We start from the raw sequence: 16,822 nt of genomic DNA on the forward strand, positions 1-16,822 counted from the left end.
AGCACCCTCCAGCTGTCGTATATATTGTGTAGTATGATTTTTTTTTTTGAGAGTGATTTACATATGGAGACCATCTGCCCCCGTCTTACACCTTGTGGGAGCGCTGTCGTGTCTTCCTCTGGCGAAGTGATAAAATTAAAGTCGCCGCAGAGGATCAGCCCCCCTAATTTGATCAGTTCAACCTTTTGCATGATACGGTGAAGGAAGGTCTCTGCCCCTGTATTGGGGAAGTACGCCGAGACCAGGGTGTACTGAGTATTATTAAAGAGACCCACCAGCACGATGAACCTGCCCTGTGGGTCTATTAGTTTTCGTTGCTCAATAAATGCTACATCCTTGTGTATTAAAATGGATGTTCCCTTCGTTTTACTTGCGGACAGCGCATGGTATTGATTGGGGAAGTATTTAGTGTATAATTCAGGTGTCTTAGCGTTTTGGAGATGCGTCTCCTGGATACAAGCAATGTCTATCCCTTTAGATTTGAGTTCTTGCAATAAAAGGCGTCTCTTGCCTGGTGTGTTTAGACCTTTTACGTTATAGGTGACCAGTTTCATGTTGGGGTAAAGGTGTTATCTGTGCTAACTTTGTGCCTCCATGGTTTCTTTAAGTGTGCCCTGTGTTTCGTGGCGGTTTTGAGCGCCCAACTTTGGTTTTAAATAGAGGAATGCATTTTCTTGGGGTGTAACAAGTTACTAGTGTGCCGAGAGTGAGGGGTGTAGGGAGGGGTCAGAGCAATCAATGGGTGGTGTACCCAGACGGGCTCCCATACTCGGGGCCGCGATCCGCCACCTAACCAGTAGGTGCGGGTAGTGGGGGGGGTGCAGGTGATGCCTATTAATAACTTAGTCATTCACCTAGGGGCCTCAGAGCAATTTTAACAGTAGAACATACATTTTAACCAAACAATTATTATTCAAAACAAATATTAAGTTACAGGCCAAGAGCCCACATCTTTTGACCTCGTAATTGAGATAAATGACAAGGTCCTTGTGCACAGTTCATGCCCTTTTGCGAAATCTGTTTTGTGTGGGGCAGAGTCAAAGTCTAACCAGCTGCGATAGCTGCCAATGTCCCGGGCTTAATGGCTATATGACCATAATCAGTCCGAACTTGTGCTGTGCATTGAGGGTAAAAAGTTCTGTCGAAGTTTAACAGAGTCTAGGGTTGTCATGTTGTTTAGGTGTGCGTGTGTTTGTGTAATATAGTTACGTATTTCTCGAGCTCTTCACTGTGAGGACCATTCTGGCGACATTCTTGGAACTTTCGTCGGTTTTTCAGGTCCACCGGGTGGCAGCGGCAGTCCCCAGTCCTTCAGTTTACGAATGCCTTGTGGTAGATCAGCGACCATGTGGACCGCACCTTGATGTGAGACGAGGAGTTTAGCAGGATATCCCCAGCGATAGCTTACATTTTGTTCTCTCAGGGTCGTGGTGATGGGCGACATCGATTTCCTGAAGTGCAGGGTTTCTGCTGACAAGTCCGCAAAGATTTTGATAGCTTTATATTCTTCAGGCATGCCTGCCGTTCTGCTGGCTTTCATGATTCGGTCTTTGGCGTGAAAGAAGTGAATTCTAGCGATCACATCCCTTGCTGCTTTAGGTGGTAGATGTTTGGGCCTGTGCAGTCTGTGCGCTCTATCGATTATAAGTTGATCAGGGTGGATTTCTGGGGTGAGAGCTTGGAACATGTCGGACAGATAGTTATGAAGGTCAGCTGTCTGGACAGATTCTGGGATGCCTCGGAACCTGAGGTTGTTTCTCCTCGCTCTGTCTTCCATATCTGCCAATTTGAGTCTGTGTGCTTCCACAATGTTGTCCAGTTCTTGGAGTTTGTCCGCCAGGCTGTTATGGGCTACAGCATGTTCGTCCAGTTTTGTTTTGATTAATGCGGTGCGGTTACCGATCTCTTGCACCTCTTTATGCAATTCAGCTTTCAGCTCCTGAAGTTGCTTCTTCATATTGTTTTGTATATTGGTAGTGAACTCTTCCATCATCTCCCTTATGCCTCCCATTGTTAGGGGCTGTTCGTCTGGTGCACGAGAGGGTGATGTGTGCGGTGAGGGGGAAGTTTCCCGCCTTTCTTGGGCGTCGCCATCTTGTGCAGGCTCCTGATTCTCCCTCAATCTGGAGGCCGCAGTTTTTGTTAAGAAGAATGAAGCTCTGTCAGTTTTACCCGGTTTATTTTTCTGTCTGTGCGACATGGTGGTTGTTTCCCCCGTCAGAATATGTATTTGTAGGTGGTTTTGCGCTCAGTGTGCCGTTTATTTTTGCTCTTTTGGTCTCTATAAGTCGGAGCTGATCTTACATGCGTCCGCTCAGCTCCAGCAGCAGGCCACGCCCCCTCCCTTGCTTTTAACATCACATAAAAGGAGTGCAGCTGCCAGGAAAACTCTGGTGTCTACCATTAATGCACATAACGTCAAGTAAAATACCCTTTCCTCACATTAATGGGAGCCCTGATGTTAACAAGGGGACCGTGGGTAGAAACTGAATGAGATACACTTGTTCAATTTAGCAATGACCGCTAGCACTGGAAAAATCAAGCAAAAAAGAAACACTCCACTGAAAAATAAATAAATAAATAAATAAATAAATAATAATAAAAAAACAATTATATATATATATATATATATATATATATAATTTTTTTTTATATTAATTTAGTAGATATAGCCCCAATTAAAATATTTATAGCTATATTTCATGGAGGATATATTTAAAAAAAAAAAAAAAAAAAAAAAGTTGCAAAAGCTGTTAGACAAGTTTGTCAGCAGCCTTTACAAGCCATTCTCTTTGGGAATCCTCTGTGCTGAGGCTGTGAGCATGTAGTCTTCCAATGAGTAGTAATACAGTGCACACTAACAGTAATAATGTTTCAAAAACAATCCATTGACCAGTGATGAAACACCTTAGCCCAACCGATGCTTGTGAACTACATTCCCCATGAAGCTTTGCAAACATAAAATCGCTGCTGTAGACCAACAGAAATAAAACTCATCACAGCTTCTAAAAACCAGGTCAGTTTAAATGCTTGACTGTTTCAAACCTTGGAGTAATCCTAAACACAAGCATATCAGTTTATGAAGAGAGAAAAAAAACAAAAACGCTTTTTAATTTTCCGCATAGGTGCTTCATGCTGACCTACACTGCAGAAAAGAGAGAATTATTATTTTATGTCATAGGCGAATTGCTATCATAGCTCATTACCAAAATAGTAGGGACTGGATTTTATTAATGTTTATCTACACAAAATGTACCCAGCACAAGGCCATTGAAGCAAACATTGACAAATATTATGGACCGGAGTGGAGATTTACATGGCAGGGGGAAGGGAAAATGGTTTCCCATAAAAAGTGTTCGCTTCCAGACTCCTCACAATGGATGGCAATAATGAAAATCAGCAGGCGTGACAGTGGCAATGAATTTATTTTAAAGTGTGTTTGTGGGGGCATGGATGCTGAAGACACGGGTCATTTCCAACTAATTTAAGGTTGTTTTTGCCTTTCATTTCATTTTAAACTCTCCATAATAAAAGAGAAACAAATCGTATTTATTGCTATTGATTGCAACAGAACAGTGTCCACCCCGAAAATGCAGTATTGCTTTTGCTGAGAACTGCAAACCTAGATATATATGAGAAAACAACATATATGCATAAAACAAACCATCCAAACATGGAATTTGACACATCATTGCAAGTGTATTTGTTTTGCATGCTTAGCAAACATATGCACCATTGGCATGACAAAAAAAGAGGAGGAGAAAAAAAAACAAAAAAAACATGATTCAACATACTTTGCAGGAAAAAACTGTGTAATTTCTCATTTTCTTCCTGCAACTCCCTCCAATATCACCATTTGTTTTTGTATGCATATCAATTACAAAAAGAAGCTCTATAGAAGAACCCACAAAATTGAGGGCATAAACAGGATCTTGTTTGGCATGCATCTTTTTTTAATTCACATTGTATTATATGTGCCGGTGACAATCACTGACAGGAGATGGGGGAAGGTTAAGTATGAACCAAAGTTTTCCACAACCTATGAAAATGTATACTCATAACAACTTTATGTATAACTAAAGAAAAAAACACACAATTATGTAAGGAGGGTGCCATTGAAAAGGCAAACATAGATGTGATTCCTTCAAATAGACTGTTTTACGTTTAAAAACATTTATACTTTGAAAAACAAATTCAATAGCGCCCTCCTGACATTAATATTGTTTTTCTTAGTTATACTCGACTAGTGGCTCAATCTTTTATAGGAGCGGCAGCTGTACGTTAGAACTAAATAGATAAAAACATATTTTCATGTTATTCGTATATAATTGTATTCACAACTTTGCAGTAACTTTATGTATAACTTCAGAATGCATGGGTAAAGAAAAAATCCCGCACAAAAAAATAAAAACCAAACAAACCAAAAAACACAAAAGACATAACGAAGGTAGTTTATAAATAAAGAATTTAATTTTCATTTTATTAAAACCCACATGTGACAAGTACACTTTAATGTCCTTCACTGGTAGAGTCCCCATGTCAGATGTCCTGGAAAACAATTATCTGCAAGTGAGGAACCCCACTATTTTAGAGATCAAGTCCACGTAAGCAGTAAAAGAAACAAAAAAAGACAGCCCGGATGAAAAATAGAATCCAAAAAACTAAACAAAATTCTCGTGGCCTTGGAGTTGCCAGTCCTCAAATAACCAATAAAACAGTCTTTTTATATTAAACAAAGCTTTTATGGTTTATGGAACAGCCTTCTCTAGTAGTTTTAAAAACAAACTGTAAACAATTAAAAGCTGTTTTAGCAATTTTTACCCAGTTCTTAAATTTGTATGCTGGCAGTTTAAACTGTCACTTATGATCATGAATGATTTTTTTATCAAACAAAAAACTAGGCCTTTGAAGGCCCCATAGGAAAATGGTTAATATGTTTTTTTACAAGAACAAAGAATGCTTCTTCACAGTATTGGTCAGTGAGAATGTTTACAGTAGCTCTGTTCAAATTCCCATAATCCTGTGCTGCAAGCTAAGGCATGGAAAGAATTTAAAAATGCTCTGGTTCAATATAAAAAGACAAGAAACAAAAATCATAACTGCTCGGTAATAAGAATGTTGTCTTAAAGTCACATCAGTGTCCCTTTTTAGAGGAACCAAAACCTGAGAAACCCATAACAGCAGCCATTTCATCATCTTCTTCAAAGTTGAGATCTTCTTCTGCTTTCCTCTTCTTCTCCCTTTGCTTTTCTTTTTTATATGCACGTGCTTTTTCTTCCTAAAAGCAGTAAGAAGGAACAAATGAGGTGAGGGAAGTGCAGAAGGAAAGCAAAAATGATTTAACGGGTCTACACAGTACTAATTGTTTACAATGTGGGTGACAAACCTTGGCACTCAAGCTGTTGTAGAACTTTTACCACAATACTGATGGATATGATGGGAAAGCTCAAGAGCAAAGGCTATATACACAATTTTTAAACCAACAGATATTCAGAAAGATTGGAATAAAAAATAAATTAAAAAACCTTGCCCAAACTAGACTGAATGCTGAAACATTGATGTTACAGCCAGGCTATAAATACTACCCTTACTTACTTTTATGAGATACTGTAAGTACCGTACTGATAGAGTACACCCCTCACATTTTTGTAAATATTTTATTATATATTTTCACGTGTCAAGTCAACACTGAAGAAATGACACTCTGCTACAATGTAAAGTTTAAGTGTACAGCCTGTATAACATAAATTTGCTGCCCCCTCAAACTAATTCAACACACAGTCATTAATGTCTAAACCGTTGGCAACAAAAGTGAGTACACACACCTAAGTGGAAATGTCCAAATTGGGCCCAAAGTGTCAATATTTTGTGTGGCCACCATTTATTTTCAGCACTGCCTTAACCCTCATGGGCATGGAGTTTACCAAAGCTTCACAGGTTGCCACTGGAGTTCTCTTCCACACCTCCATGATGACATCAAGGAGCAAGTGGATGTTAGAGACATTGTGCTCCCCCACCTTCCATTTAAGGATGCCCCACATATGCTCAATAGGGTTTAGGTCTGGAGACATGCTTAGCCAGTCCATCACCTTTACCTTCAGCTTCTTTAGCAAGGCAGTGGTCATCTTGGAGGTGTGTTTGGGGTCGTTATGTCCGATCGGAGGGGATCATGCTCTGCTTCAGTATTTCACACTACATGTTGGCATTCATGGTTCCCTCAACGAACTGTAGCTCCCCAGTACTGGCAGCACTCATGCAGGCCCAGACCATGACACTCCCACCACCATGCCTGTAGGCAAGACACACTTGCCTTTGTCTGACCTGGTTGCCGCCGCACACGCGTGACACCATCTGAACCAAATAAGTTTATTTTGGTCTCATCGTACCACAGGACATGGTTCCAATAATCCATGTCCTTAGTTTGCTTGTCTTCAGCAAACTGTTTGCAGTCTTTCTTGTGCAACATCTTTAGAAGAGGCTTCCTTCTGGGACGACAGCCATGCAGATCAATTTGATGCAGTGTGCGGCGTATGGTCTGAGCACAGACAGGCTGACCCCCCCGCCCCCCACACCTCTGCAGCAATGCTGGAAGCACTCATACGTTAATTTCCCAAAGACAACTACTGGATATGATGCTGAGCACATGCATTCAACTTCTTTGGTCGACCATGGCGAGGCCTGTTCTGAGTGGAACCTGTCCTGTGAAATTGCTGTATGGTCTTTCCCACCGTGCAGCAGCTCAGTTTCAGGGTCTTGGCAATCTTCTTATAGCCTAAGCCATCTTTATGTAGAGCAATAATTCTTTGCCATGTTGAACTTTCAGTGACACATATGACAGATTGTGAGACACACACCTGAGACCTTGTAACACCGAGTCACAAGACTCCAGGGAGGGAAAATGGCTAATTGGGCCCAATTTGCACCGCCTGGCACTCCTTCTGGGAACCTCAGTCAATTGCTGCTTCCTAGTACTTGCGAGCACCATAAGCACTGTTCTGGAACACCATAACCACCGTAAACCCCACAAATCGCTGCAGCTTGGTTGGGGTCTTGTCGTCCTCCACCCACCCTGGACCAAAGACCAGGATCCAGCTTCCAGTGGGTGAACCTCTCCTATTCCAGAGAGCGTAGCAGGAACATCTCTTATAAGAGCTAGTGATTATACTCAGGGGAGTATTGTGATCGAGCAATTCCCAGTGAATGTAGTTCTCCAATCCCCAAACATGAGCCAAGACTTCATGAAGGGGTAAAAAGAATCTCTCTTTAATGGGAGCCACACTGGCCTTTTATGCAAGTCCCCAAGCAAGGTGTACGCCCACATGGACCTTGTTGGGGACAGGGACACAAACTTACAAACCAATAATAACACATTTACAATGTAAGGCACTCCCACACATAGCACACAATCCCTATCCTCTGCCTGGGAGATAATTGGATCAGTAACTGTATTAATTCTAATCCAATTATCTCCAAGCACAGAAAAAAAAATAAAAATTTAATTTTCTTTTTTTTTTTTTTAAACACCCTTAAAGTACCATAAAAATACATAAAACCTCCAAATGTTACATCCCCTGATAGCCCTGATCTGGGTGACCAACATATCCAAAAATCACCAAGATCAGTTCAGGGGTCTTCTTTTTGACCGACCGTGCACATGGTCTCATGCCAAAAACAGTTCCAGAGAATTAGTGCTAACAATCGGTCTCTCTGTCTGGTGTACAAAAGTACATACTTCACATGAACCGAGCCTTTTAAAGTTTTTTAGCCAGGTCTATTGCAGGGGCCATAGTCACAGGGTAAGAGGCTGGCCAGCAGGCTCCTCCAAGAACCAGTGACAAAGTTCAAATCGTCACAGGTGTATTCACTTTTGTTGCCAACGGTTTAGACATTAATGGCGGTGTGGTGAGTTATTTTGAGAGAACAGCAAATTTACACTGTTATACAGGCTGTACACTTACTACTTTACATTGTAGCAGAGTGTCATTTCTTCAGTGTTGTCACATGAAAAGATATAAAGAAATATTTACAAAAAGGTGAGGGGTGTACTCACTTTTGTGACATACTGTAGATGGATGGACGATTGTATTTTTAAAACTGTGCAAACTTTATTGCTCAATTTAACTTCTGTTTTCCATGTGTTTCTCGCTGCTCAGGCCTCCGTTTACTCCCCAAAGCAAACTGCCACGAGGACAGGGATCTCGTGAATACAAGCTCTATGCCTGGATTTCCTGTGAGCACAATTTTTATTTTTCATGGTCAGAACGTTACAGCACTATTATCACCACAAATATTTCTGAAAGTGTTTATTCCCAGATCGACATTTCAGTTTCTAACATAACCTTTACTGCGATCCTAGGGCACTGGAAGTACAGGTGATGCAGCAACATAACCAGAATTAGTAAACAGTGCTGCAACATCACGAAGGAAAAGAAGACAAGCTGGTGTAGGATGGAAATGTGCCCTGCTACTACATGCTAAACCTGGTGGTGGACCAGACATAAATTAGAGACCTTCCCTTTTTCTTAAACAAATCTGTAACCCACCACATGCAATAGGCACAGCTCCTACTTCATCCGTAAAAACTGACACCTTTCCAAAAGTGCAATGTAAGGCTGAAATACCTCTCACTGCCCTTTTGAATATCAGTATTACAACGCGAATGCATTGAAGAGAGCAGGAGGAGTATTTCTAGCTAAGTATTGTCAATCACAGCACTGCAGGTAGACCAGGGCTTACAACTGAACAAATCAGATAACCAACAGGGGTGTATTTCTTCTCACCAATGGTGTTGTAGAGGTTGTGGTGCTAGCCGCTAATGGCATCATCACCCACTTCCCTGCCAAACAGTTTTACACAAACCAAGGTTCCCCCACAGGGTCCAAGGTATGGTACCTTGAATAATGTACTGTTAAAGTAAAAATTACGCTTGTTTTATGAATGTCATTCTGCCAGATAGTCCCCAGATTTCCACTGTGCAGAGAAGAGGAAAACATTCATTAAATAATGCAGTTTATCCACCATATCCAAGTAACAGGACTTACAATGTACAAACTTTCAAACACACATATCTGCCAATTGTTTGACTCTAGCTAACCATGCATACCTCTTCCCGCAATTCTTTCATTCTCTCCTCAAAGTCATAGTCTTTTTGCTTTTCTTCCATCTTCTTTTTATTAATCTCAAATCGTTTCTTTACTTGGTCTAGTGTAGAACGTTCTACTCTCATAGACATTCCCAAGTTCCTTTGATCTGAAATGGAAATACATGGTTTGTAAAATATGCATAAAATAGATTTTTATCTTTAAATAAAACTTGAGTACCTATGTTACCTTCTTCTCTTGCATGTAGAACAAACAATATTACTGCCAGTAGAATGTTCTGCCTAAAACGTCTGTTTGCAATTGAAGAAGATGGCGGTACACACTTAACGGAGGGGTTACTTCCAACAGGGTGGTACAAGTTCCCACAGAAATCCTATGGTGGGAAATACAAGTATCTGGGATCAGCTGATGGTTTCTTTTTAAAAGGCAGTCTTTATTTAAAACACAAAAATGGAAAATCACGTTTTGGCTCCTACATGAGCCTTTGTCATGACTTGACTAAGTCTCATGAAGGAGCCAAAACATGGTCATCATTTCAGTGTTTCAAATAAAAACTGCCTTTTAAAAAGAAACCCTCAGGTGTGCCTAGGTACTTTTATTTACGGCCTAAAACTGTTGACATAACCAAAAGATATTAACCTTGGATTTAAAGGGACTCTCCAGTGCCAGGAAAACAAACCAGTTTTCCTGGCATTGCAGGATCCTGCAGTGCCCCCCTCCCTCCCGCCCCCCAACCCATGTCGCCTAATGGGTTAAAATGGCCACACTGGCGCATTAGACTTCCCCATTGGAAAGCATTATTCAATGCTTTCCTATGGGGAAAATCTGAAGCTGGAGGTATGTGAGGATGTCCAGCGTCAGATAACGGACCAAAGGTCGGTTTGGATTCCGGAAGCCCTGTAGTGGCGGTCTGTTAGACAGCCACAGAAGGCAGACTTAGAGCTGCAATGTAAACATTGCAGTTCTCTGGAACTGCAATGTACAAATTGCAGCACTAAGTTTAATAGGGGCACAGCACCCAGACCACTTCAATTATCAGAAGTGGCCTGGGTGCCTGGAGTGTCCCTTTAGTTGTATCTCAGAATGTGTAAGGGAAATTACATTTACTGTTTGCAACGGACACACTCTGCTACTAATTTCCAAGAGGGTTACTGTGGCAAAACAATGGACTCTGTTAAACACAGAGTAGAGGGTCAAAAGCAGAGGATGGTTTGCAAAGTACGCTCTTCAGCTAAAGCATATGACTGACACTACAGATTCTTAGCCATTGCAAGACTGTGTATTGTTTGTTAAAAAGTTATGTTAACAAGCACTGGCCCACCCAGGTGTTCATTCATATGTCAGACTTAGTTCAGTGTAGTAGTTGTTAAGCATTTGTTTCACGTTCCACTTTTTGGATGCGGTCTAATCTGTAGGCGGTTCTCTATATACAACAGCAAGAAATTGAATTTTTTAAGTCTGAGATTTGTAAATTAACAGTTAAACAAACATAGGCTGGGACTGTTGCAAAGCCACTGCTGCAGAGACTTAAAGCAGGAGATACATTTTAAATTAAACACAATGTTCAAAGGGGAAGTTTTAAAGCGAGACCACTCCTTGCATGAAGTGTTTAGGAAGGGATTTGTGGCATTGGCTACATAAACAACATTTATTTAAATTTCTGAATGTTAAGGCCACCAGTTATAATATTGATAACCAATGAGTGGGTTAGAGTACATGCACTTAAAGACACCCCATAAACATCTAGTTGAGTCTGTAAAGAGTGATCACTTTGATTTAAAAGAAACATTCTGTCAATTAATTTGCTCACCTCATGAAAAAGCAATCAAGCAAAGTTTATAGTATAAAATGTGTATTCCACTATGTTCATTTAATTTACCATCCCACTACTAATTAAAGATACCATCTGCAATACCATATAATTATCACAAGCATTATTTGTCATGAAGACAAAGCCAATTGTGGGTCAGGATAATTGCCCTTATTTTACATACAAGAAGGAACATGAAAAATTCCACGAAGAACCCAAAAACTAATGTTCTGAATTGCTAACTTATAGAATCCCTGTTTTAAAAGACTGCTGTTCAGGCCACTGAAGTCTGCTCCTGCACAGTCAATGTTTATGGACTATATTTCCCATTATCTCCCCTACTCATAAGGCTGAGGATTATTTGATATGTAGAAAAGAGTATTAATTTTTACATTTTTGCTTCCGTATCAATGGTGGAGAGACACAGAAAAGAAATGTAAAATTATTGAAATAACCAACACAATATCTGAGACCACTACAGAGCACATCCTTAAATAATGCCATATTGATTGCTGAGAGCACCCAATGCCTGCCTTGCCTGATAAAGAGCAGCACATTTATTATAATGCAGTGTCTTCGAAAGAAAATGTCAAAATGTCCAATTTCTTGCAAAAGTGTCACCAGTGAGCAATCACATACCTTAATTGGTGTAATCCAGACCACAAGGAATTTAATATTTGAAAATGTTCTCTCCTCCTCCCAATTTCAAGTTTTACCTACTTTTTTGGACATGTAGACTGGCGCTGTCTAACCCTTGGCCCTTTGTCATGAACAAAGGTTTCCCGGGATGCGCTCACACACACACACACACCTTTATATAAATATATGTATATCATTAATATAGATTTTAAAGAAACACTATAGTCACCAAAAGAACTTTAGCTTACTGAAGCCATTTTGGTGTACAGATTATTGATCTATGTACCAAAAACTGCTTCATTAAGTAAACACTGTTTTGGCAACTATAGTGTACCTTTAAGAATTAATGTGCCATTTTTGTTCAGAGTATACTTGTAGTATGGGCTCTGATGGGTTAACAAATGAGAAGCAAAAGTAGAGTACAATAAAAAATATACAGTAGTGATGGTGCGCAACAATAATAATAGTAATAATAACATATTCATCCGTGTTATTAATTAAGGTGCATACTAAGTGTATTAATATTAATAACTAGTGCACAACAGTGACCAAACAGTTATGAGTAAAAATACTTGCACAGTCAACATCACTACTGTATGTGGTGTGTTCAAATCTTTACCAGGAGCTATGAAACATAATTTTAAAGGGTTAATCCAACCACCATGACATCTACTTTTAGAAGTGGTCATGGTGGCAGGAGTCTGTATGTGTACTTGTGTGCCAGGAGCTAGTTACACCCCCTGGCACATGTGACTTTGGCAACCCATAACACTCTCCTCCCTCCTTTATTTTCTGGTCTCCCAACTAACAGATAAATATTGCTTTATTTTTTTAACTTTTTAATTATTTTTCCACCCCCCTCGCAGGTTCAGACTGAATGATGGACCTCATGCAGGCACATTGGTGACGTCGGGAGGAAGGCAGAGCCAAGCACTTTGCCAAGTGCTGGATTCTAGGTAAGTAAAATATGTTGTTTGTTTTAAGCAGGTTTTATTGCATGTGGGAAGCACCTAATTAATAGTGCCCAATAGATAGTGTAAAAAAATAAAAAAATAAAAAATAAGGGCAAGGGGAGTGAAGAAAGGGATTTGAGAAGTTATTTTTTTATGCTATTTATTTAAAGGAGGGAGCTTAACAGAGTGCTGAATTCCAGGTAAATTTTAGAATTTTTTTTAGCAGGTGTTAAGGAGGGGTGGGGGACACCTATTAGCAATGCTCAATGTGGCATTGCAGTATGTATACACATTACACATATACACACACAAAAAAATATTAGTAATAAAAAGGGTAGGTGTAACCCTTTAAGACACTTAGGATGTGTCCCTTTCACTATTAATCAGGTAGTCAGCTCTATTTAAAAAAACAAACAAACAAAAAAAACCCTGAGATTTAACATAATATTTAATGAGTTATGTTTCCAATTATTCAGTATGAGTAATGTAGAAATTACAGGGCAGAAATCACAGAAAATTAAAAAAATTACAATACGGGCATACTCAAAAAAAAATAAAAAAATAAAAATTATCATGCAGAAAATAATAAGCTCTTGAAAGAAATGCTTTGCACATTCTAAAGAGGAATGTACAAATGTAATATATAACAAGCATTCCCCATGAAGAATAAACTCACACATAAAAATTCTATTATAGATATACATATATGACAATATCTTTACCCTAGTGGGTGTTTCTAAGTGACTATCCGTGAATATTGCAAAGCAGACTGTGCATAAAAAGGCACACTGCCTCAGTATAATGACATTTCTTGCACATTATAACTAAGCGATAGGGAAAAAGTCACACATGTCAAAAAGAACAATTTAACAGAAGGTAACAGCAGATATCTGCAATGTCCTCATTTTATACGTCTGGAAAAATAGCAATTTTAAAAGAGGAGTGTGTACTGCAATGCCCCTGCTTTCCTTTTTGATGTTCATAATGCTGCATATAACAGTTAAACACCAAAACACGTGCATTCATGTTCCCTTCCAATTACTAGCTGAATCCTGTCTGGTAAAAACGGACTTCTAAGGTTTGCCATAAGTGTCACATGACAAGTAAAGGACTATATTAATATTAAACACTGCCACATGCTGTTGCTTGGCAACCTGCAAATTGAGGGTTTATGGGAGGAACGAGACCGTGTGGTATGACATTTTTCTCAACACATCTTCTGACTATAGACATATATATGTATTATTTGGGAAAATATTAAGATAAGCTAGTAATATATGAGGGCAGAATTAGCAGCAATCAAATAACACTATGCAAAAAAGGCTCCTTGGCATGGCTTACTGATTACAACTCTAATTAAATATATTTGCCAAATTCAATCACAGGATGTGCCAAGTAAATACATTAAAAATAACAAAAACACACACACACACACACACACAGCTTCGGATGTAGGAAAAACCTACACTGTTGCCATAGAGAAGATTGCCAAGGTAATAGGGGGCATGAACCCAATTAACATCAAGACTTGAAAAATAGAAAAAGTGAGGTTAGGTCTCCAAATAAAAATTAGATAGGGCCCACCTAACTGGAATTACCTCTATTGTTAAAATATTATAAATGGTAATGGACTTTATTGGATTATATACACACACACTAACTTTTCAGTCACATATATCCTTGTGATTTTTCATCAACTAAATCTGCGTGAATAAGGGCAGTCGAACAGGGTACCCGCCCGGTCACCACAAATGGGATGGATACAACAATCCATTGTTGGACCCTTTTTTAGATAATGCTTAAGACATTAAATCAATTTAAAAAAAATACACACACTAAAAAGAAAACCACCACAATGCAAATAATTGGTTGTAGTACCGGCATCAACTGCTAATCCTCAGCCTTTGTTAGCCACGAGTTAGTCACAATTCTCCTGCCATTTTCTAAAACACTCTCGAGCAACATTTGCTGGGAGTTGTTAACTTATTATTATTACCTTTTATATAGCGCCAACAAATTCTGTAACTCATTTTACCATTACACTTTAGCAGTAACCCAGGTATTCAGGATTGCAAATTAAATATAATACGCAAAATATTAAGAGAGATGTAGCTCAGGACCGCATAGATTAGATGACATAAAAAAGGGACACCTGTGTTCCTCTGTGCTTCTTTCTAATAAAAATGGCAAAGAGAAACAGCCGTTGTTTTATGTGGGAAGAACTAAAGTTCAACTACTCTCATACTCTATAGAAAAAAGGAAGAATTGATATGGAATTTATTCTTAATGGAGTAAAATAAAATAAAAATGTAAGTGCATACTTATTTATATAGCCACTTGTATCTGCAGTTTAGGAAAACAGCAGATTCTATCCACGTTTACCATAAAGCAACTTGTTTTCCATAACCAATTCCCTCTATGATTTAATGGTATTCTCTAGTGTTATGAATACAAAGTTGTATTCCTAAACCTATAGTGCCCTTAGGTCACCTCCCCCCTCACTGACAGCATCCCTTAATTCCTATATCTAGTGCTTATTAACATTGAAGGTTACATATTAAACATAATAGGTAATACAATAAATATAAAGATATTTCTCCATAATGAAGGCAATTCCCAAGTGATAATATTTACATGTACTTAATATATTGGTTACCACTCACCCAACCAGAATATAACACACCCATGTATATACACAGGCCCGTCGCTACCGGACAGGCAAACCAAGCAACTGCTTGGGGCCCCGAGCTGGCCTGGGGCCCCAAGCAGAGCCGGTGCTTCCTATAAGGCTGCAGCCGCCTGAGCGCTCTATAGAGAGCCTCAGGCGGCTGCAGCACTCCTTTCTCGTCAGTGGCGAACTAAGGGGGGGGGGGGCGGCCCGCCCCGGGTGCCACTGTCCAGGGGGGTGCCATGACTTCACGTGTCATGTGTCGCCCCCCCCCCCCCGGCCCCAATCATCATGCTGCGCTCAGCCGCACCTTTGAGAAGGGGAGGAGTCTTTGGGACGCGGCGGGATGACGCCGTACGCAGCGGCGCCATCAGTCCGCCTTCACGGATCTTCAGCGCAAGGATCCAGTGGTCGGTCTCGGAGGGAAGGCATCATCAAAACGTGAGTAGTAATTTATGTGTTTTTGTAATTTATGTAATGTTATTTAATTAATTAAAGGGGGTGTATTAATTAAGGGGGAGTGTATAGTAATTATGGGGGAGTGTATAGTAATTAATTATGGGGGAGTGTATAGTAATTAATTATGGGGGTGTATATTAATTATGGGGGAGTGTATAGTAATTATGGGGGTGTATATTAATTATGGGGGAGTGTATAGTAATTATGGGGGTGTATATTAATTATGGGGGGTGTATTAATTATGGGGGGGTGTATTAATTATGGGGGGTGTATATTAATTATGGGGGTGGATTAATTATGGGGGGTGGATTAATTATGGGGGTGGATTAATTATGGGGGGTGGATTAATTATGGGGGGTGGATTAATTATGGGGGGTGGATTAATTATGGGGGAGTGTATAGTAATTATGGGGGTGTATATTAATAATGGGGGAGTGTATAGTAATTATGGGGGTGAAGATTAATTATGGGGGGTGTATTAATTATGGGGGGTGTATATTAATTATGGGGGGTGTATATTAATTATGGGGGGTGGATTAATTATGGGGGAGTGTATAGTAATTATGGGGGAGTGTATAGTAATTATGGGGGTGTATATTAATTATGGGGGAGTGTATAGTAATTATGGGGGTGTATATTAATTATGGGGGAGTGTATAGTAATTATGGGGGGTGTATTAATTATGGGGGGTGTATTAATTATGGGGGGGTGTATTAATTATGGGGGGGTGTATTAATTATGGGGGGTGTATATTAATTATGGGGGTGGATTAATTATGGGGGGTGGATTAATTATGGGGGGTGGATTAATTATGGGGGGTGGATTAATTATGGGGGGTGGATTAATTATGGGGGAGTGTATAGTAATTATGGGGGTGTATAGTAATTATGGGGGTGTATATTAATAATGAGGGAGTGTATAGTAATTATGGGGGTGAAGATTAATTATGGGGGGTGTATTAATTATGGGGGGTGTATATTAATTATGGGGGAGTGTATAGTAATTATGGGGGAGTGTATAGTAATTATGGGGGAGTGTATAGTAATTATGGGGGAGTGTATAGTAATTATGGGGGAGTGTATAGTAATTATGGGGGTGTATATTATAATTATGGGGGAGTGTATAGTAATTATGGGGGAGTGTATAGTAATTATGGGGGAGTGTATAGTAATTATGGGGGTGTATATTATAA

General features: G+C 39.6%; 1 protein-coding gene across 1 annotated transcript in view; it reads right to left on the reverse strand.

The window, feature by feature from the left end:
* Positions 1–4,475: 4,475 nt before the first annotated feature.
* Positions 4,476–16,822, reverse strand: part of ZMAT2 (zinc finger matrin-type 2) — a 34,461-nt gene continuing 22,114 nt past the window's right edge. The window contains exons 5-6 of the mRNA XM_063445422.1: positions 9,104–9,249; positions 4,476–5,278 (exon numbers count right to left, since the gene is read on the reverse strand). Coding sequence (XP_063301492.1) covers positions 5,135–5,278; positions 9,104–9,249 — 290 coding nt within the window. The 3' untranslated portion in view covers positions 4,476–5,134. The remainder of the gene's footprint in view (positions 5,279–9,103; positions 9,250–16,822) is intronic.

This window comes from Pelobates fuscus, chromosome 3 (genome assembly GCF_036172605.1).
Source record: "Pelobates fuscus isolate aPelFus1 chromosome 3, aPelFus1.pri, whole genome shotgun sequence".
Classification (NCBI taxonomy): Eukaryota; Metazoa; Chordata; class Amphibia; order Anura; family Pelobatidae; genus Pelobates; species Pelobates fuscus.